Source organism: Stigmatopora nigra, chromosome 11 (genome assembly GCF_051989575.1).
Source record: "Stigmatopora nigra isolate UIUO_SnigA chromosome 11, RoL_Snig_1.1, whole genome shotgun sequence".
NCBI lineage: Eukaryota > Metazoa > Chordata > Actinopteri > Syngnathiformes > Syngnathidae > Stigmatopora > Stigmatopora nigra.
The window spans coordinates 4,691,097-4,715,620 of NC_135518.1; the positions used below are offsets into that span (position 1 = coordinate 4,691,097).

The following is a 24,524-nucleotide window of genomic DNA, read 5'->3' on the forward strand; positions in this document are numbered from 1 at the left end:
GGGCACGGAAAGTGGCCTCCCTGGAGCCATGTGTAACACCCATGACATACTATAGCTTTCGCTGCCTCTTCTTTTTGGTGTTTGGTTTCAGGATTGAATTTAAAGCTGAGACTGACATACATGACATGGTTACGTGGGGTTACACGCACACCGAAACCAAGCAGAAAGAACCATTAGGAACCTGAGAATTGACACAGGGTGATACATAGGCTTAATGGTTATGATTGTTATAACAATTAAATCATTTTCTGCTTCTTTCCCTTTCCCTTTAACTAACTGGTGTTCAACTCACGGCCCAGTAAAGTAAATGACATCGACTTGATGATTGTTGCTAAAAGAAATTGGAATATAGTTTAAATAGTACTTTATAAGATAACAAGAACTATAGTTTTTTTCCCTTTTTAAAATGTGTCAAATAAATAAAAAAACTTTTTGGAGATGTAAATAATAATTTAGTAATAAAAAAAAGAATAATTCCTGTTTACAATTATTTATTTTTTCTTTTATAGGAAAAGTAAAAAAAATGTGATTACACAAAAACATGTCAAAATTACCCATTTATGCAAAATTGGTTACGGTCTACAAAGGATTTTTAAAGACTAAAGAAATCCTAGAATAATGTGTTCCCTTGTTCAATAACTAAAATAAATTCAATAAAAAAATGTAAAAACACATCATTTATTGTTTTATATTACTACTTTGAATATAAAAAATGCTAATTCTTTTGAAAACATTATTTCACTGTTGCTAATCAATGAGAGTATGCATGGAGAAGAGTCTAATGAAGAAAAATTATGATTTAAAAAATGCACTAGAGAGAGTTTTGGCGCCACAGTGCCGGTGTGACGCTCCCATTGGAGCGTCTGGTGGGACTTAGTTCTCTCCCCAGCGGTTTCCATATTTCACCACACAGGTTCGCGGAGAGCCATATACACCCATCAAAAGAGCCACATATGGCTCCCGAGCTATAGGTTCCCTACCCCTGGTGTAAAGTCTCGTGCCCCATCCTGTCCTATAAAAAAAGCTCTTTCCAGAACTCTGATTCTTTTGTCAATATCTACTTATATGTTTTTCATCGTTTTATCTTCCAGAGGGGTCATCTCAATTTTTCTCCATTTGGAGCTGGGGCTGCCCTCTGATGGAGGAGGGTGTTTGGGGAGGGGGAGGGGATTGAAGGCTTACGGGAAGTTCACATGAAGGGATGTGGTGAGTCCATCCGGAATTTCATTTCATAATGACGCCTCCATGCAATCCATTGTGTGATGATCAAACTGCTGATGGGAATCCCATTTTTTTTTTTGGTCACTTATTCATTGTTTTGTGGAAAAAATTTGTTGTGCTGATTATTTTAGTTGCATAGAAATAATCATCTCAACTTGTTTTTCCATTTAAACTCTCCTGGAAACAGATGGCTCCTTATTCTGATTTCAGAACAGGATCAGTAGGCAGTCCTGTTGTTTTGTTTTGTTTTTGTCTTTTGAAGACCAGGTGGTTCTTATCGAGACAAATGTATTTCATGATGCGGCCTTCATAATTTCCCTATGGTGACCTTGATGGCAGCTGTGTATGGTAGTAGCCCTCCTCTGTTTAAACACAAGAATCTCGTTGTTGGAAAATGTCCTGCTAGTACTTGTTTGTGCAATGTGCAATGGAAGAACTTGTAGTGAGAGCAGTTTGACCTCAACTTTTGGGTTAAATTAGGACATGAACCATGTGGCATGTGAGTCTTATCAAGTGTGCTTTCTCTCTCTTTCATTGACTGTATCATACTTAATCCCTGCTGAATATACACCAGTCACAAATTGGAAACACTCCAAATTTCTTGCTGGTATATGTGAAAACCAGTCAGTGATAGTATGCTATTGTTAAAAAAATGGTTCTGAACATTGTATAGATTTGAGTCACCATTTGGATTTTTAACACCATTGATTAGAATTATCTCAAACTTTCATTATTCTTGTTTGTAGTTGCTCAAGCGGTTTGTATTTCTTTTGTCTTGAATGGTTAGTCTCGTTTTCACAGCTCTGGGGCCCTTAGTTCAAATCCATGTTGGTCCACCTGTGCGGAGGTTGCATGTTCTCCCCGGGCCTCTGTGGGTTTTCTCCAGGTACTGCAGTTTTGTTAAGGTATGAGTTTGAGCCTGAATGGTTGTCTATTTCTTCGTGCTATGCGATTGGCTAGCCACCGATACAGGCAGGGTGTCCCCTCCCTCTGGCTCGAGGTCAGCTGGGATAGGCTCCAGCACCCACCGCGACCCTAGTGAAGGTAAAGCGGATAAGAAAATGAATAAATGAATGAATATTTAGTTTGAAAATGGTAACCAAAGTATTAGAAACCCCTATCCACTTCTACAAAATTGCAACCAAAGAACAAAAACACTAATCAGAATGGGATCAGTTCTTAAGGGAAGCATACTGACCTGGCTTCTGTAATATGCTTGGAATTTTCACTGAATTTTCAAGGATACTTAGATAAGCGACTGATTCGTTGCTTGTAATATGATGCCATCGAGGAAATGCAACCGCCTCTTTTGGTGTATATGAACCCTGCTTAGTCCGGTTTCTGGAATTACTGACTGGAGCAGATTGGAATTCCCGTCTCTGATTGATTCACCTGCACATCATCTAGCAGATGACTGATGTTCACTGGGGGGGACATTAGGGATCGTCAACTCCCGAGTGCAATACATATGATCTCCTTTGAGAGGATACATCCACAAGATGTAAATGAGGCGCTAAACCTGTCATTCTGATGGGAAAATTTCCCCAACTGCTTCAGACTGAAGTCAACCATCTCAGGAGAAATGGTGGCATGACAACACCGGATTTGTCTCCATTTTCTCTCCAATACAAGTGATAGCTGTGGCCTAATTTTCTGTATGAAAGGCGTCAGTCTCCAATGACTGCCTGATTAGAGTATGACACGTGCTTTGTCTTTTTGCTCCATTTATTTGATTCGAACCCCCATCTGCTTGTCAACCACGCTGCACTTTGTTCCCAGACTCAGAATGATCATTTCATCATTTCAACTCCTCGTTGACCAGAAACTCATTACGCCGGAACCTCTAAAATCTAGCCAAATCTGTTCTCGGATGTTACGTTTTGAAACAATTTTCCTATAGGAAATTTAAATTGAAAGAATCCCTTCCAGTGTGAGGAAATTACTATCATTAATAACAGTAAAGCAATTCTAGTTTGTTTCCAAAACCTGTGTAAAAAAAATTAACATTTTCATGTTTTTAAAGCATTGGCTGCCATTGACCCAGATGGCTGGCAATCTATTCCGATTGGAAGAAGCTAGTAGTTTGCTTCTAGCCTCTTTCGGTCAAAATGGATTTGACCTCTATTGGTGCTAATAGCATTCAATGAGTTAACTAAAGTGTACAACATGTGATTATAATTTAATAAAGCAAACAACAAAAATTGCTAAAAAATTGCATTTCCAACTAATGAACATTGTCTTAAGAAAAATTATCAAGTTATTTGAAGTTCTAACACATACATTTGGAAAAGCCTACTCTATATTTTGGTAAAAATGGACAGAATCCACGCTGTGAGAATTTAGAGGTTCCAATAAATCCATACGGTTACTTAGAAAGTGATCAATTTTCACTCTCTGTCCAAAACCTAGGCGTTCCGGAGGCTGCGTCTTACCGACGGGGATACAGCACTTCGGGAGCTGCTGCAATGGCGTCAGGCGCAGCGTGAGAGGCGGGACAGCTGGAAGCAGTGTCCTCCATCTCCGCCCCTGCCGCCCGGGCTGCTTTGGTCTGGCAGGAAAACGTTGCCATGACGCCCCTATTCCTCGCCGTATCTGGACAGCCCCCACCCTGCCAATAATGAAGCACTTTGTGACTCTCCAGAAACATGTGGAAAGCAAACAGCTAAAAAGATTCCCAGGGACAACTTGTATAGCTCTATTTATTTTAAGAAGGTGTCATGGTTGTTGTTCAAGGGCAAAGGTCGGGTTTCTGACAGCTCCAACTCAAACATGGTGCTGCTGATCATACTTGATCAGCTTTCCACTGACTTTTTAAGTTTACAAGTCAACCCAAGCCTTTCAACACACTCCAGGTTCCAATAACCTTTCTCTGGATGTTCCTGCAAAACAAAAACAGATCAGGCAAACCTCGGTAAATATCCCAAGGTGGGTTTTTCCCTTTGCCACTAGCCTTTAAGGGGAAACCTCCGGACAAATGGGTTCTACTTACTGCTTTGTGACTTAACCAAGCTCTGCCTGAATTCAGGAATCATTGAGATTAACTCTTGACAGGGCTCTGATTTAAAGGCCACAAATTATACTTTTTAACACATTTTTTTTCATCATCTGAAGTCACAGTGTGCAACTAAACCCTCAAGGATTTGAAACACACAGCTTTTTGCCCTGTTGACAGTTTTCTTCTGAAGGGTCAACTCGTTTTCAGACACTACTGTTGTAATGTTTGAATGACATTGACTAACATAGATTTTGGACCAATCATGTGGCAAAAAATGGCATGCCAAACTAAGCAATTCTTCTAAACTATACACCCGATAGTTTTACCGTGTCACATGGGTTTGCGTCAATGCAATCCTTGGCCATAGTGGCGGCGCTCATTTAATATTTTCTAATTAGAAGATGGAGGAGGCGATAACGCAACATTTGGTTGCTTTGCCCAAGGATGTTTGTAAGTAACATTGCACCATGAAGAAGAACAGCTATAGAAAATTCAATCAATCTGAAGAAGGTGGCCAAAGTTCCATGCACGGATTTTGAATAGGTTGAGGAAGAGAAGGCATCGAAATTAAAACTTTGTGAAGTAGAAATGATATGTAAACTGAACATTTTTACCTGTTTATGGAAAAAAAAGTCAAACAACCAAATTACTCATTTAAAAAAAGTTCAACTTTGGTGACGATGCCTTACATTTAGGTTGAACAGGGTGAAAAAATGTATAATATGTGGTCTTTAACTCATAAGCTGCCATTTATTTTTAGGGCGAGAGGCGAATCATCATTGATTTGCCTCTCCTTAAAAAAAACGAATTGGATGTTTAGCACCCTCAATGGTACTGAAAGATGAGCATTCACAGCTAGTCTAAGTCAAGACCAAGACTTTTGGGAGTCAACACCAAGAGTCCAACTTTGAGAATGAAATTCAAGATCTTCAAAAGTTGTCTGGAGTGTACTGTACACCAAGACCAAATACAGCATGTCCTTTCTTCAGCTGTCAGTGCCAAAGCGTCACAATTACGACAGTTCTTCGACACCACATCATCCTCATCCTTAGTGCTGATTTCCATGTACAGTTTCCTGAAATATCCGAAGAACGTGTTGAAAAGAAGTTCACAACCTTTGTACAGAATGTGCATCCATTACCCTCAGTAGCGCTTGACCCCGACCCGCCACCCTCTGGTGTTTGAGTTCCTTCCCACCTCCTCCGAGCAGCTGTTTCTACAGTAACTGTTGCGTAAATATAAACTTGTGTCTAAGCACAAAGATGAAGCGACGCTGACAGAGATGGAAGAATGTCTCCGGTTCGATGCAATGACTGAAAGGTTTGTTTTTAAATGTGAATCGCTTGTTTTCAAGAATGTCAATGACTATGAAATAGTTTTTATTCTATTGAATAATGATTCATCTCTCCCTACCTTTTCCTTCAAATAATGCGTATGTTTGCGTTGCTTGGTGGATATTTTTTTGGAACTGTTATGTTTACTAGAGATGCACCGAAATGAAAACCGAAGATTACAGAATATTTTTATTTTTATAAAAGTATCTAATAATTAGGAATATTATTGTTTTATTTTATTTGAATTCTTAATCCTGACTATTTCAAACATTTAAAATATATAATATTTAAAATCATGATGAATTTAATGTGTGATTGGTTCAGATATCCCCATTGTACATTATTTTCACTATTTGTATTATATTTTGGTGTTCAATTTAATTTATGTTTGTGAGTGCTATTTAAAGGGATCATTTTAAAACCGTGATGCAAAACATGTGCACATGTGTAGAAGAGAGTAGTGATCGACCGATATGGTTTTTTTTTTCAAGGCCAATAATAATAATAATAATAATAATAATAATAATAATAATAATAATAATATAAAAGAGAGCAAAAACAATCCAAAACTGGAAGGACAAACTGGCAGCTTAGTTTTTAGCGACTCAACAAGGGCAAGAAGAGAATGTCACCAACCAGAAGTTGATTGAAGTTGAAGGACTTGATTCAGAAAAAGCATTTTTTAAGGACTGAAGACACATTTTTGGTCACATTTTAGTTGACCAAATTTTCGATGCATCTCTAGTGTTTACTGTAAAAAGCCACGTGGGCTAAAAATAAAATAAAAGGTTGGTTGGAATTGTTAAAACTACAAATGAATGAATAGCTCTAGTTGAATTCTCATTCCTTCTTATCACCATCTATCCTTCTGAATAGATTTCTTCCTTATGGATCAATTGTGGCTACATGGTGACGCACTAATATTCCATTAAGATTCATCAGAAGATGCAGTGCCATTAGCTGAGCAGCATTTCTAACTGACCAGATAAGTCTTTATTACTGGAACTTTGATAGGGTGTATGGTAAATACTACTCTATTTAGATTTGGGAAGATTGATCTAACCCATTGGAGGATTTTAACCCATCCGAGATCCGGATAATCTAACTTTCCTTGAAGTCTTAAGAGTTCAGTTAGTTCATACCCTGATCCCTGCTTGTTGTTGTGCAGCCAGTTTTCAGGGCAACAACGCAAAGGCTTTGCAAGACGGTGAATGTTACCACTCAAAAATACGGTAGTATGAGAGACAAAACACCACGATAATAGGTGGTGACTGGTTGAATTCCTTGGTGGGCAAAGGAAAATTAAAGATAGGGTCAAGGCTTGGCATATATCAATAACTATGGCAGCTATTTGAGAGTGAAACAGGTCTGCATTTGAAAGCTTAAGATGTCATACCAGGTTTTTCGGGTATAAAGTACATCCCCAACATTTTTAAATAATGAACTGCCCGCTTCTTTCAAACCAATATTCCTGAAAATTTTAGACAATTTTCATTTCTAAAACAAAAATATATATATATTGTGTTCTGTGACAATATACAGGTCATTGCAGTATTGGTACTTCCCGATCAAAATGAATTGGATATCTTTTGCCAGCAGTGAATATTATCATTTACTGTATGAAACAAACCCGAAAATTACTTCTTAGTAAAAAAAAAAAAATCAGCAGTTCATTAAAAACTAAATTTACGTCTGCTATGGCTGTTGTTGAGGTTATCCTTTATGACACTACTATTACTACTATGGTAGTCGTATGACCAAATGTTTGGTCGATGAAGTCCCAGCTGTTAAAACACACTCAGAATATTAGCCATACATTTTGGCATCATACTGTACCATGATCCATCATTTGTGTTAGCCAAAATGTCATCGGATTAATTTTTGTGTTATTTTATGGGTTTTTTTTTTTAAATTGCCATTTTTATTTTGTACATAAAGCCAGAAAAAAACCAGATTGTGATGTATCATGTTTAACATGTTTTTTAGGTACTGTACTTGTACAGCAATAAAGCACACTGTGAGTGCTAGTTTAATCATTTTATTGTCTTTTTTTCTAACAGTAACCCGGATAAACGACTTGGTTTGATCATTTTCACATTCAAATATTACAGTTTTAGCACAGGTTTAAGTTTAGTTGAAGTACTACTATTGTATTCGCGAGCCAGATCAGTTACACTATCATTTTAGGCCTAATATCAATTGTAATCATATTCTCTTTCTTCTCACTACTCTTCATTGCAACGGCTTGCTATGGACCGATGTTTTCTCCTTAATTCTGCACTGATTAACCAAAAAAAAAAAAACACAAAACTGTAACCTGTACAGCTGCTGCTCATGATATCTTTATGTGAGCAAGATGCAGCGAGAAAGACAGACCGATGCTCTTCTCATAAGCAACCTCTCGCATATCCGACCACCCGTACGGCCACATCGGGAACTATCTCGTATGCACGTATCTCAAAATGTTCCTCATATCTCAAGGCAAAAATTTGCTCAGAATTTTCCTTGTATATCAAATTTCTCATGAGTTGGGACACTCATATGTCAAGGTTTTACTGTAATAAACACTTGTTTAGGGTTAGTTAGTGTTTAACTTAAAGAGAATATAAGAAAGGGTAATGTACCTAATGTTCTGTTCCATTCCATTGATCGAGTCCTGGATTGAAAGGCTCCAGAGACGGATATAATTTACACTTGTGTTTGTTTTTCCGTCTCTCAGTTGTGTCACGTGCCTGAAAAACAGAGCTGCGTGCTCAGACGTTTCCCTAGCCGTGATACACGACGAGGTGTAAACATGTTTCGCGGCCCCCATCGATTACTTGTGGGGCCGAGGGTGGTGTGTTAACTCTCAAACAGCCGCTGCAATTGGATCGATAGGCAAAGAAAGGCCTCTCCATAGTCTGGCTCAACCTTTGGGCCTTCATGTTCTACATTTGAAGTCTTTACAAGCCTGTTTATGACTCTGCCCCTCCCTCATGGAAACCTTTTTTTCGCAGGTTCGACCCCCACTGTTGGTGATCTTTCACCCTGGCTCATTTCTCATGGTACCTCGGTGCCCCACACGATCATAAAATCAATAACGTCATCTAAACACAGTCTCAATTTTCAATTAACGAATGTAAGGTCCAGACGTATCCATCATGCGGGCTCAGAATTGTACATGCGATTAGTGATGAGTACTGACACAGAATAGTCTTTTTATTCTCATCCCAAATACAATAAATATAGCAATAAAAATAGAAAATATTAATTTAATCAAAATAACCTTTTTTATAAATGTCTAATCCATTTGGACGGAGGGTACTAGCGGCGATTTTCTTAGCCAAAAATTAAAATAATTACATACATTTATACCTTAGTCGCTGATGGTGTAGTAAATTTGCCTGACTCCTGCACAGGCAGCTTGGGATCGATTCCCACTCTGTGGGAATTTAGTGCAAATGAATGTCTGCCTGTGTGTGCACCCCACGACTAACTGGCAACTGGATTAGGGCGTGGTCTGCCTGCCAAATGAGTCTGGCCCCAGCACCCCACCACCCTGTAAGGAAAAGCAATGTGGTAAATGGATGGATTGATCTTTCCTGCATTCATTAATTTGTGCGTTAACCCAGAGTTAACTCACCCACCTTACTAGTTCTACTATACAATACAAACATGCTACTGTCTGGTTTAATCATTGTTTTGATGAGCTTTTACACTGTCAGGATTGCATATGGCCTCCATCTGAATCTTCCTGTGTTGCCAGCAGTGACAAATGGCATACGACAAATCACTGGCGGTAGATTAGTAACACAAGATGAATTGTGTCTGCTCCACCCCTTTTGCGTCTATAATAATCTTCCATTCTAGGTTTACTCTGTAGTCAGCAAATCTACACTGGTTTTGATGGCAATGCTAATTAGAGTCCGCTGACGAGGTCACACTTTTGGACTAACGTGCTCAATAGCACTCATCAGGAAAAGCTAATGAGGTGCAAGTGTGTCTTGCAGGATTTGTGTGATACTGACAACATAATTGGATTACGATACGAGTGGAAAATGGAACACACCTCGTGTATTTTATTTTATTTTTTTTGCAATGAGACATTGAGACAAATTGCAAGCGAGTATCTTGGACCTACTTAAACTATCTGATTGATGGGATACTAATTTTACTTTTTTGCTTCCTCCTGCCGTTTTACTCCCCTATTTTCATACACTATATTTACTATTATTACCATATTTTCTGGACTATAAGGCACACTTTTTCCTAGTTTGACTGGGCCTCTGACAACCCTCAAGTGGAACTTTCTATGTTTTTTTTCTCTCTCTGACAATTGACAGCTTGTTATGTGGTTTTCTTAGGAAAAACAGATGCCCATTTCGGCTGTTGCTGTCTTTTTTTTACCATTGGCACTTCAACATGTTTGCTTGGTTTCTGATAAAATTTTAAAAAAATGAAAAATATGACTTATACTCCAGTGCAACTTCTGTATATTTTTGTTCCATCTTTATCGTAAATTATTTGGCTTCTGCGACATATACTCTGAAAAATACAGTAGTTCCTCATTTATTTTTTAGTTATATTTTCCTTTTTTACATTCTTTAAGTTGTATATTTGGGGGGGGGTATAAATTATTGCTTTTTGTATCTGAAAATCCTACATTTTGTTTTGGTTTAATTTTTTATTTTAAAAAGTAAAGTTTCCCACTAATTATACTAAGATTTAATGAGTTGATTGACATAAATGAGAATGCCCGGAAGCGGCTGAATTAAACATCGAAAACCAATTGGACCATTGGTTGTCTTCTAATGATGACCCCCACAGATGTTTTTTCATGACCTCTTTTCTCTGTCCATTGCGTCTTAATGAGCATTTTTCCCTTCTTTTAATCAAGCATTGGTTAACCATCTCATCAGCCCACCACTGACTAATTACATTCCCGTAATGGCCTCTTTGAGTGGTATATACAATGTGCCGTAATTCCCAGCACCGGTTGGATAACATGGCGATGACATTAAGCTTTTTGCTGCTGTGCAACATTTTAAACACACTGAAAATGGACGATGTATTTTATTTTTTAACTCATTTGCTGCCATGGATGGAGATAGATGTGCAATCCATAAAATTGTAAAGTCTGGCAGTGACCATGAGGACAATATACAGATGGAAATTTTAAAATGATACCTTGCAAATTCAAATAATATTATTAAATATAGAATATTAAAAGAGTAGAATTCAAGGATTTTTTCAATTAGCTTGTTCTTTTTATTATGATACATACTTTTTTTTAATGAAAACACAGTAACGGGTCTAGTGTAGATTTTTTTTTTTAATAACAAGAACTTTTGTGGATAACTCACCCACACAGGTGCCATAAGTGTAAAGAATAAAGAGTACACTTATAGAATATACGCACAACTTTAACCTGGGCTTGTTGTCCCTTCACTTTTTTAAAAGAAATGGAGGTTATTATTTATGCTTTTATTTTGTGTCGCAGCTGTAGCTGCAGTAAAGGTTTTATAGGCATAAAACAGTTATTGAGGGTGAGATTGATTCAAATGTAGCACTATTGAAGGCCTAGGTGAGAAATACATGGTCAGCCACTGCCCTAACCTTAACCGGATTGGACATCTATGGGTGACAAACTCATTTTAGATTCACCAGCAATGTTATTGTTATTAGCTGTATAACCTTGTCACTGGCATTGAAAGAGTTATGACTCTTGCATGGAAAATAACACACAAAGTGCGCGGATATGGCCTAAAATGCTCTAGTAACCTCATGATCATCTCAGCGTAACAATACTGGGCCCGTGCTGGGCCAGTACGACGTCTGCAGCTCCTCTGGACCAGCGCCACATTCCTTCTTCCTTCCGCCATATTTGCATGCAAACACATCTGGCTCGTATTTGCCCTGGTTTGCTCGCTAGTCTTCCCCTCATACATCTAAAGAGTGGATTTATACCGAGACACACAAAGCAGTAAATACTACTTTACCTTTTTTTTCTCATGTGACAAATGAGAGGAGATTTAGAGGTCGAGCAAGTCCCCGAGAGTACGGGGCTTTCCGTTTGCATAAACAGGTCTTGCGAAGCAATAACAATTCAGAGAGATAGTAAAACATTCACTCTGTGAGGAGCAACTCACAGCCTCTTCAGTGCTAATGAATTCTTTTTCTTAGAAATTGAATCACTTTAGCCGGCTGACGTTGCCAAGCTTCTGATCATCTGAGGCTTTCTCCACAAGTTGATTCTATTTCATTAAACAAAGTTATTTTCCTGTGAAATGGACAATTTAAAAGAGACGCAAAGTGATTGTAGAATGTCTCAAAAAAAGTACTGGAGTGAAGTACCCTGAAGTGACCCAAAATTAACTTCTTTCCTGCCATTGACAGCCATAGAAATCCAAATCATTTAAACGAGGAGGAATGGTTGTAAATTAGCACCTTTCAATTCCATTGACAGTGATAGACGTCTGATCATATTTAAATGGGAGGAGCCAATGAACAAGTTTCCTTTCCTTTCAACACTGATTGGCCATCCAGTACCGCCAATGGCAAGCAATTACTATGATTTAACTATCCTCCGTTACCATAACTTTAAAGAGTAGTGCAAAATTAAATGTACCCCATTACAATGCATTTCTACAAAAAGAAGAAAATAGCCAATCATTGAGGCTTTGGCAGTCAATTATCATATCCGGACACATCATTTCCGATACTTAGAAACGTTTTCATAACTTTTGACAACAATTTCCTGCAGTTTGTGACAGATTATGTCAAATCTCAATAGCTATTAAAAGAAAACAGTCACAGTGATCCCATTTGACCTAGTTCCATAAAAGCTACTGCATCCACACTATGAAAAAAATGAATGGGTTAATGATCTTGGTCAGTCTTTGTACTGGTAAAACAACAAATAGCTGACATGACGCAGGTGGGTCAGGCTACCCCACACGGACACGGATCTAAGTCTGAGTCGACGTGGGGGAGAACGGTTAGGTCGAATGCTCCCAAAATTGGGAACAGAACGTTTCGGGCCGAGGGCAGGTTTAATTATCCCGGCACCGAGTGTTCCCCCTCAGCCGTCAAACACTACAGAACCGCCCCCTTCCTCGCGGTTTAAGCTCTCGTAGGCCTCGTGTGTACTCGGAGATTACGTTTGGAGACGAAGTGTTCTTTCCCAAGAGCAAATAGCATTCCTCCATTGTTGAGAGGACGCGTTCTACCCGATAAAACCAGGAGATGTTTTCGGGGGTCTTTTTTAAAGCAACTAATTCTGAACTCTTGTATGAAATATATATTTTTGCTCCGATACACGCTCGTATTCGGCAAATAGAGTTTAGGTTCTGTCTGGATCCGGAGTAAGCGATAACGCATGGTCTTATCTGTTACCAGGGCAACGTGGCGGATCTGACACGACATTGATTGTGTGTTGGGACGGTGTAGTGAATGGACTTTAATGTTTGAACATGTCTGCGGTCAAGTCATTCGGCTTTGATCGTTTCTTGACCTTTTATTGTTTCTGTAACACTGACCTAAAACTCTTGTGTGTCAAGTCATTCATTCATTTTCTGTACCACTTATCTCCACAAAGGTTGGTGTCATTGACATCTGGCTCTTTTATATTTTTTTTCCTATGAATTTAAATAAGTTTGCCACAAGTACACGGCTAATCTATGGCCTTCTTAGTTCTGAAAGATTTGACTTCTATAACAGTCAATGGCAGCCATGGAGTAATAATGCGTATAAAGATTTTTTTTAAATGCTGGCTTAAACATTCCTAATGTATTCTGACTTTAAAGCGACTTTTAAATAACTGCTAATTACATGTATGTAATGGTAAATACCAAGTACAAGACATACTGTGTGCACTAATACATGTTTTTTTGCAAAAGTGCAAAATTCTATTTTATGTCAAATCTCGAAATAATGCAGCAAAAAAGATTGATTGAAGCATTGAAGACTTTGTAATATTAGCAAATATTGTAAAAGTTGAACTAAACATTGAAATGTGAAATGCATCAATTAATAGTATTGTCATCTTTCATTTGCAACCTTATTTTTAATGAGGGCTTTTATACTAATGGCTGACATAGTTCATCAACAAATGTTAAAAACTGTGCTCTATTTTTATTGCTAGAGGTGATATATATATAATTGACTGGGTTAAATGTGAGTATAATATCGGATCAATCACTTGGAAGTACTTGAATCAACTTGAAATTGAAGCTCATCAAATTGTGTTTTTATCCTGAATACAGTCATAGATTAATGTAAAATGGTACATTTCTTTGTGTGTATATGTAATAATTTTTACATTTTTAAGTGTTGGCACTAGAGGGAAACAATAAGAAAATGAAGGGTGACAGACATCCAATCCATTTTGAGCGTATTTAACCATAAATGACAGCCAAAGCGTTAAGACCATAATCCAGTGTGAGGAAATACTGTGACACTTGCACCAATTGGACGGCAACAATTTACATCTAGGACTCCACCCCCACCGGGCCGCCGTCTGCCATTCCTCACAGACGGAAAGGTCAGCCAGAGAGCACCATAAAGAGGAGTTGAGGGTGGTCAACGAGTTCTTCTAAAGTTCACTCAGATTCCACATGACTCCGCCTCCTCTCTGGCAAAACTATCGCCAGAGCCTGTGTTAGATAGTGAAAGGAATCTGATTCCAGATAATGTTTAATCAGCATGTACGTGTTTTTTGAGCAGGGGTATCAAATGACCCCGAGGCAAAATAACCCTAGGGTCAAAATAACAGGAAGGAAGTCATGTGATGGACTGGAAGTAGCTCTAAGGTGGGGGAGGATGGAACGAAAACAAGGGAACAGGGGAAAATAATGAGTGGGGGTGGTGAGATGTGTCCTCCACACCCCGTTTTTTTTGTTTTTTTTAAACCACACAGGTGCATGACAAAGAACCACCCAAGAGATGGTTAGAAATAAACATGTTTACTCTGAATTTCAGGCACTTATTGCTACTATCACTTGGTCGCTTACATCTTAATAGAGTGTGAGTGTGATATTGTTTCAAATCAAAAGCAGCTTGTTGGAACCGCTGTTTTATGGCCTGGGTCGTTAAACTGCACCCTTTATGTGAATCCTTTTTTCAACTACAAGTGCGACATCGTTTGACAGCAAAGACCAGGTCATGCGGGTTGCACTGTGTAGCAAAGTCAAGAAAAGATCAGTTTACAAACCAGGGGATTGTTCATTCAATTTCCTATTTAAAATTAGGATGCGTTAGAACAAGGGTGTCGGACTCGGGTTGGTTGGCGGGACACTTTAACATCAACTTGATTTCACGTGGGCCGGACCATTTTAGATATAATATTTAGATTTTCTTTTTATAAATGGATTAAAAGAACTGGATTAAACATTCCTGAATGTTCATTTTTTTTTATAAATCTAAAACAATGTTTATTTGAGCTTCTTTTTCTTAGTAAAGGAAAATCATGTATTTAACCATTTGTTTTTTTTTTTTTTTGCTAAAGGAAACCAAATTTTTCTTTAAATATGTTTCATTTAAGTGGAAAACTGAAAATATTGGTGTGTATTTTTAGATTTTTTAAAATTATTTTGAACTAAAAAAAGAAGGAAGTTGATCAAATTATTGATTCAAAAGGGGGGAAATCAGGAAATGTAATATACATCTATACTCTTCATTTTAATTTGATCCTAAAACAGAAAGTCTGCACTCATGATTTACTTTCCCGGGCCACACAAAAAGATTTGGCGGGCCAGATTTGGCCCTCAGGCCGCCACTTTGAATTAGAATGTTTCATTTCATGTAATGCTGAGGCTTATATTGAAAACTAAATTCCATAAGGAATAAACCAATTTTAATGAAATAGACTGGTCATATGTCCTGATTTGTATAGGACAGATCTTCATTGAAATGCATCATTCAAGTAAGACACTTAATTGTCCTTCCTTTTAGAGTTGCATCTGAATGGCAGACACTCAGAGTGTGTTCTCAAGTGCTTTCTGGATTGAGAGCATCCACAGGAAGGGCATTGAAAATGTAAGTATTTGTACAGCGCAATTCACCACATTGTAATCCAAAGTGCTTTACGTCACTTTAGAATCTATCAAGACACAATTAAGAAATAGCAATAAAATCACCATTTAACGGATACATAAAAGTCACGATAAATCAGTAAGAGTGTTAACTCATTCACTTGCAAGCACAAAATGTTCAGATGTGCTTCCATACTATTCTAATTGCTGAACAGATGGGGGATTCTGTTGATGCATGATGCTCGCAGGACGTTGAGTCACTTGGCGTGACAAAACAAGAACCAGTCTCTTCTATCCTTTCATCTCATGGCTCGTAGGCCGAAAATATGCTTAATAGTATAACATAATGAGACATGAACATGATAATCTTTATTTAGTGTACGATTATTCAACAATTTCTAATACGCTCATCCTCAAGACAGTGAGATAGAGATGATCGAAGAAGGTGGTAGTTGGTGAGTGGAAAGGTAATCACAAATTCCACTTAGCTGCTAATTCACAATCCAAAGGCATGACTCATGAAATTGTTGAGGACCAATTTAATTGGTATAAGGAAATGTTCTTCTTTAGTATTCCAAACAGTAGGTCAATATTTTTTAACCGGGATGCCAATTTAACAAGCGTGGCTCATGCTTGTATTTTCCAGGACTAGATTACCCACTGTTAAACACCTTGAGGCAAAACCAAGTCATTATAGATGGAAAGAATCCTTTGTGAATTACTCTTCCGGAATGGTTTGCCAGCCAATCACAAGGCACAAATGGATAAGCACACATTGACAGCTAAAAAAGATTTAGACTCTTAATTCAGCCTACCATATCTGTTTTTGGAATGGTAGCAACTAGAGAGAGAAAACACGATGGCAATTGAAGAACACAGTGGCGGTCCGTGAATTTCCTAGCAATGCCTTCAGCTCTCGGAATCAATCCAATCCTCAAAAACTATTTTATGCCTATAAAACCTCTACTCCAGCGCTTACCACTCGATCAACAAACCGCAGCTTGTTTTTTTCTATTGTAATGTAAGTGCCTAATTTAAATGATTATTTGTAAAACTACTGATTTTAACTAAACAAAAGATAGTTACAATGAAGAGAATCAATATAATTTGTTCATTTCTGGTAGGGAATAAAGACACTGTTAGGTGCATCCTTACAACATTGCATGGGCATAATCATTTTGTCCACACTGATAGTGATCAACGGAAGTTTTTATGACTTCCTTTATGGCTGAATAATCATTTTGCACGGGCTCATGCGCACTCCTGTTTCAAAAACAGGAAGGAGATTATTAGCTTCCCGGAGTGTGTGCGTCGCGGTGTTGGAAAGCAGATAGCAGGACAGAATGGGGTCAGTGGAGGGCTTGCTCCCAGTATCACTTACTGTTGCTCTTCCTTGACAAATTTAGAAAAGGAGAAAAATGATGAGGATTCAACCGTGACAAATGTCAACATGAGGAATGTCGGGCACGCAAATCAGTCACACAGGAGCCAGGTGAGCCAAAGGGCGGAGCAAAAGTAAGACTGTTTTGGATGTCACTGTGGTCAAAATGCCCCATTAAATATGATGTTGACCTTCACTCTGGCTGTGGTTTTTGTTCTGGATAATAAAACACATTTGCACACACAAACACACTTAAAGGCACACATTCATGAACATGTATTGGTGAAATGAAGCATAGTTGAGGGCCATACATAATGGATAACAAAAGCAAGGACATACTTGTCAGTAATAGGGGTCCTCCACATCTGTTAACTGGGAAAAAACATGCCATTTTGAAAAATAGTAAACATTAAAAATAATATAATTTTTTCTTCCAATGGAAGAATTAAAAATGGGCTTGAAATAAACCTTACTGAAATTGTAGTTTTTAATTGGTTGTTTTTTTGAGTGAAGTGAGATTTTTTTACTAGAAATACTGATAAAGACTGCTTTTTTAAATTTTAATGTATTCATATTTTTTGTGTAATTAAAAAAAAAAACTATGGAGGAGCAGGTAAATAAATGGTGAAAAAAATAATCAATATAAACAAACAAAAAAATGAAAAAACATAGATTGTTAAAATAAAAATTGAACTAAATTTGGATTTGATATCTAATAGTGACTAACTAATATAAATTCACAGCAGAAGGATGGAACGTCAATCGCGTGTTCCATTGTATTTATTAGTAAGCTCAAGGGCTTTTGGGAACATTGGAATGCGAAAAAAAATATTTGGTATTTTAACGCACAGTAGGCTATGTGTCATTATCTTTCCTGTGTGTTTAGTTTTATAGTTAAGCTCGACAGAAGTTTAATAAAGCCTATCAAAATTGCACTCTTTAGGAAAAAATGTTCACAATCTTTCCGAGTGTAATCAGGCTGCATTTCCACCATGTTTACTCCATTACATATTTTTCATCTGATCACTAAAATTCCCGTAAATGACTTCTCAAAACTAGAATTTTGATGATAAACTGGTCCAAGCCTACTCCCAGCTCTCGCCCCTCTTCACACACACACAAACACATTTGCCCCATCCTGCCCTCAGCTCAGAGTTGACATGCTTGGCCTTTTATTATGTTCCGGACACTGTTTTTCCCGAGGCAGGAATGTGGACAGGAATGTGTTGTTGCTCTTCTACTGCTCAAAGGGAGAAACACCTACCATGCTTGCGTACTACATGAAAAGACAAAAAAAAACGACAAATGGAGACGTAGCTCAGTGTTAGGGAGGCGAAGAAAGTGTCCGCCAGTTGCGTAAGAAATTCAGAACTACAGATTCTCCTTCGATGGGTTTCTGTTTTTCACCAGGACTTTGTTTCTGCTTTTCATTACAGCTGTTAGGTTGCTTTGTGCTTGAGCCAGGCCTTGCGTAACAGCCCTCTTGTCATAGGCTCGCCCAATGCGAACCTCAGCCAGTCGTGCACCTTGACACATTTCAGCAGGCCAGCTGTGATCAACAAATGATTTTTTTTTAATGTTTGTCATCTTCCCCTAGATAGGCATTACACATACTTGACATTACAGACATGTTTAGACGTTGAAGGAACATCTCAAGTTTAACAGTGCACCTGCATCGTATCACTGGATTTGATCAAAATGCTGTTTTTTGCCAAGTCATTAATGTTCACTTTGACAGGGACTGTTTTTAACTCATTGTCTGCTGCAGACAACAATAGACGTGCGATCAATTTAAACTGGGAGAGTTACGAATGTTCATTTGCTGCCATCCCTCCCACTTCAAATGGATCGGATGTCTATTATTGATAAACTCATTTAAACTCAGCCATTATCAAAGGAAGCCGATTAGGTTATATTTATAATAACAATATTCATTCATTCATTGATTTTCTGATTAGCTTATCCTCACAAGGTTCACAAGGGGTGCTGGAGCCTGTCCCAGGCAACTATAGCCACCAGGCGAGAGGCACCCTGAATCGGTGATCAGCCAATCACAGGGCACAGGGAGATGCTTTTAGAGCACATGTGTCAAAGTGACGGCCCGGGGGCCAAATCTGGCATGCCCCATCATTTTGTGTGGCCCGAGAAAGTAAATCATGAGTGTCGACTTTCTGTTTTAGGATCAAATTAAAATGAAGTGTATAGATGTATATTACATTTCCTGATTTTCCCCTTTTTAAATCACTAATTGTAATTTTTTAATCATTTTTTCAGTATTTTTAGTTCAAAAATCATTTTGTAAAATCTAAAAATATATCAAAAAGGCTAAAATAAACATTGTTTTAGATCTATAAAAAAACTGAATATACGGGGCTTTTAATCCAGTTCTTTTAATCCATTTATTCAAAAAAATCTTAACATTATATCTTAAATGGTTCGGCCCACATGAAACCGAGTAGACACTCATTCAACACTAATATTAATATTAAATATTGTTATTATAGTGTGGCATGGTGGAAAACTGGTTAGCATCTTCCTGTGTAGAGTTTGCATGTTCTTCCCACACCTGTGTGGGTTTTTTCCTGGTAAATGAATGAATGAATGAATATTATTCTATTATGATACACTGCTATTCTAAACTTTATCCATAATAACAAACAAACTATAGGATGGAGACACAAAAAGAGGCACAAAAGATTGAACTAGTATAAAAAAAATGAATAAATCGGATTACATTGTGTACACATTCCTTTTAAACAACACTGAACATGTGTCATTGTGCAATGTTTTGGGGACTAACGTCAATGGCACTGAAACATGATTGCTTGATGCCAACTCTCCAAGTTCAAATGGATTGGTTTTGTGTGGAAAGAATGGGTCAACTTTGGTGCCTTCTTGACCTTTCTGCCACACAGTATTTCTTGCGGGTGTTTGACAATGTGGAAAAGGTCCAAAATAAATACGTGTACAGTATGAGACACTTAAGTATACACGCAATGTAAACATCAGTCTGAGGGGGGAAAAAATGAATGACCACACTTTCCACTTCATCAACTTAACACTGTAACAAGATGCTGGATCTCTGTGGTATAAAACGTGAACTTTTCATTGGGTGGTCTTATTTAAAATATCATTACAGTGCAGTCGGTCTGAGAAACGCAAAAGTCAATTATTTCACAACCCCCTTGGAGACCACTTGATTCTTGTCTGATTATCAAGCGCATCTATTCTTATCAACATAGCTGCTGGAATGTCCTGTAAATTACTACCAGTGTTTCTCCCCTTCCCGAGTAATTAGCTTCTTGTAATATTTCAACTCGTAATTCAGTAGTTTTCTCTAGTATCGTATTTTTCAAACTGTAAGACTTTACCTTTTCCTCTCATGTGGCTTTAATAATGAAATAAATTACCTATAGAATTTCAAGGGCCAATTATTATAATGCCCATTTGTTTCATTTATTCAATTTGGATAGCATCACAGTGAAGTGGCCTTTTTGCATGTTTTCAGAGTAGGTACTTTCATGCATGTTCTATTATCCAACAATCTAAATGTAGCAACTATGTGTAAAGTAAATATGATTGATGCCTCTGTCAAAATGTTTTTTTTAAATCCATCCAAAAATTACTGCCATTATAGAAGAATAACTTGAGGTAGAACATCCTTCCTCAAACTACCATCTTACAAACAGAAATAGCTAACAGACGTGAGTTACTACGGTATCTTGACATGTAAATATTTTAGTTTTTCTTTTATATTTTGGAATTGGTTGTGCCAATGTTCACTTACCCTGAATTTACCTTAATAATCACTGCCACTGTAAATGGACACAAGTATTAGAGAGACGAGAATAACTGCCAGACCCCAATTCTAGACCCTGATGCCAATTTGTTGGGAAAAAAAATGAATATTTAAACGAAAAAAAATACCATGTTGCCAATTTTTTGGGACAAAATGAATATTTAAAAGAAAAAAAATACCAGGATGCCAATTTTTTGGGGACAAAATGATTTTTTTAAAGTAATAATAGCACAAAGAAAGATCCAAAACTGGATTTGAACCCTCAATCTCAGAACTGTGAGGCCTACACACTACCCACTCGCTCACTAGGCTCACATGGACAGAGCAAGCATACCCAGCATTTGAAGAACATTTACTGATGCATGGGAAAAAACTGAGGTGGGTATGTGAATACTATACTTTCAGAATTTAATTTAAAAGAAAAAGTAGCAGTGCATGTAATGGGCTCATCCTTCACTAGGTGATAGTAGATGAGCAAGATGGAGATGGTGGTCCTTTTGAGACATCACTGAGTGATGCACCATTCACTGTTTTGACAGAGACCACCTGGGGGGTTGTTTATTTATTAGTGGTAGGGGTTGCTTGGCTATCTGCCCACAACTACAGACGGCTGTCAGCTTCACAATCCTTCACATTAGTGTGATTGAAAGAAAAAGATGGCCAGTGAAAGTGACTGGGTTTGCTCACTCTTTATTATTTATTTATCCGTCTTCGCAATGCAGTTTATTTTTAGTTGGTGGCTTGTATGAAAATAACAAAAGTGACCAGCGTTGTTATTCAAGGTTGCTTTTCTTGCAAGTATATAGAAATGGTACACGTCCCTATAAGAGCTTGTGCGTCATTGGCCGCTGAGTGGAGATAAGGCATGATTTCTGAGAATTAATATTGTCAGAAATATAAAATAGAATAGTGCGACAGGCAAATGTTTTGCGTCATTTCCTGTAATGGAAAAAAAAAATATTGACAAGGTTGTCCTTGTGAATCTGTTTTTATTCTCGCCTTTTGTCCAACTTTTGACATCATGGAAGCGCTTTTGTGGCATTACGTAAACTCTGTTGCAGTTGACGATTCGTTTTTTTTTCATGAATGTTTTTTTTCTTTTTTTAAAAGCTAATTCATCTTCACTTTCATTGATGTCAGTGCCAGAAAAAAACAAGTGAATGGACGGATTTGCACTCATTCATCCCAGTCATTATGAATTGGACATCTAAATCAGTTAATGCCATTGAAAAATAATGAGTTAAACACACATTACACATTATAATTAGACTCTATAACAAGTTTGCTATATGTATATATAAATATATAGAAATGGGCCACCTGCTACTATAGTGGTTCACTTTCCAGATTTCGGAGTTTCCAGGAACCCCCGCAACCCTTACGAGAATTTGCGGTACGGAAGATGACTGAAAGAATGAATATATAATTATAGTTTAGAATGGAAAAAAACATCCTAAATCATATTTCATGGAAAAAGACAAGCAACAAATTTACTACTGTTTTTTTCCCCTCAAAATCTTAGTAAGTCGCCAATGGTGACAAAATGTGATAAATAGATCTTATCCATGCGATGCACATGATTCATTGATGTTATCATTACAAAACTGGCAGAAATTCAAGTTGACCAATGAGAAAGAGTTCAACATAATAATGCTGTCAAACACATGTTTAGGGGCTGATTTGTTGTTTCACAACCACTCCCTGTTCTTACCCTAACCTTTCCTAACTAGCAATTTATTTATCTACATCAAAGTAGTTCAGGCAGTAAGGTCGTGAGTGTTATAGGAGGTCAGATGCTAAAGTTACTGTGTAAATAACAGTAAATTTTCATATAATATATATAAATATATATATATATATATTATATATAATATATATATATATATATATATATATATAATATATATATATATAATATATATATATATTATATATATATATATATATATATATATATATATATATATATATATATATATATATATATATATATATATATATATATATATATATATATATATATATATATATATATATATATATATATATATATATATATATATATATATATATATATATATATATATATATATATATATATATATATGTCCAAACAATTCAAGTGGGAGGACTGACAGCGAATATATATATATATATATATATATATATATATATATATATATATATATATATATATATATATATATATATATATATATATATATATATATATATATATATATATATATATATATATATATATATATATATATATATATATATATATATATATATATATATATATATATATATATATATATATATATATATATATATATATATATATATATATATATATATATATATATATATATATATATATATATATATATATATATATATATATATATATATACATGTCAAGTCATTCATCTTTGATCGTTTCTTGATTTTATTGTTTCTGTAACAGTGACTTTAACTCTCTGAATGCCATTCCTCCATTAATTTTCTGTACCACTTATCATCACCAGGGTTCTCGGCGTTCTGGAGTCAATTGGAGCCAACTGTGGGCACCAGGCGGGGACACCCTGAATTGGTGGCAAGGCAATCACAGACACAAGAAGAAAGAGAACCACTCATGCTTATAATCATGCGATTTAGAGTGTTCAACCAGCCTACCATGTGAGTTTTATTTATATATATATCAGTCTGAAATTAGCTGAAGTCATTGTAGTTTTTTAGGACTTGTTTCAATATGACTTTTGAAGGTTTAGGTCTGACTCTGGTTCGATTCCCAAAAGACTCAGTATTGGTTTTGTTTCGATGGGATAATGGAGGCTAACCCAAGGTAACAACCGCCAGTATGCGAGGTACACCCAGTGTTTAAAATGCATTTATGGGATGTAGCAGCATCGGATCGGTATTGGCAAAACAGATCGGAAGTAAAAAGTCAGTATGGGCACATCAGTAGTTTTAACAAATGATCACCGCCAAGTTCTAGACCAAATGGATTGAACGTCTTTTGTTCTCAATGGCAGCCAATTCAACAGAAGTCGATAAAACTCTTGCATGCATCAACAAAGCACATAAAGTAACAAAATAACCCAGTAGGATAGATATCAAGTTTAACATGTGGGCTTGAGATCACTCACTTCTTTGGCTACTAACCATATTTCCACCCTGGGGGTGGCCTACAGTGGGTGGATATTATTGTTGTTCCATTAAATCCATTAAAAAAAATTGATTCTCGCTCCTCTCCTTTGATGTGAGGGGGCGGAGAACAGCTGCGATGAACGGCTTCACCTAAGCCTGAGGAAACTTGTCGGGTTTAGCTGGGACGACACACCCTGAGCTGACCTGCAGACGACGCGCACCTGCCAAAGAGTGAGTCACCGTGCCAGAGTAGGCGGTGGCCTGCAAGCACATGAGCTCATCCCCCATCGCTTCCCGCACATTCCCACATCTCATCTTAAGCTCCACCCATCTCCAGACAATCTTTGTCTTACCTGTTTTTTCCCATGTGTAGGAAGAGTGTGAGAACTGTTACCCGAAAACAACTGCTTGGTTAAAACATGCTGATCTAACACACACATCTGTTTCTTTAAATAGTCGCCAAATAAATGATCCACCAGAAACACACACAGAAAGATTCAGTCATAATAAAAATACCTTAAACTTTTTTTTTTTTTAAGTTACGTATATACTGCAAGTGTTTTTTTATTTTCTCTATATTCGATTCCCAGTACTTGTTAAAGTGTCTAATTTATGCATTTTTACATGCTAA

General features: G+C 37.0%; 1 protein-coding gene across 6 annotated transcripts in view; it reads left to right on the forward strand.

Annotated features, from left to right (window-relative positions):
* The window catches only part of myo16 (myosin XVI), an 81,035-nt gene extending 74,969 nt beyond the window's left edge, over positions 1-6,066 (forward strand). For 5 of the 6 annotated variants that reach the window (XM_077727466.1, XM_077727464.1, XM_077727465.1 and 2 more), the window contains one exon: positions 3,631-6,066. In XM_077727466.1, coding sequence (XP_077583592.1) covers positions 3,631-3,792 — 162 coding nt within the window. In that variant the 3' untranslated portion in view covers positions 3,793-6,066. Of the gene's footprint in view, positions 1-1,091; positions 1,207-3,630 lie in introns of all 6 variants that reach the window. The other variant, XR_013327789.1, reaches the window with a different exon arrangement.
* The last annotated feature ends 18,458 nt before the right edge of the window (positions 6,067-24,524 follow it).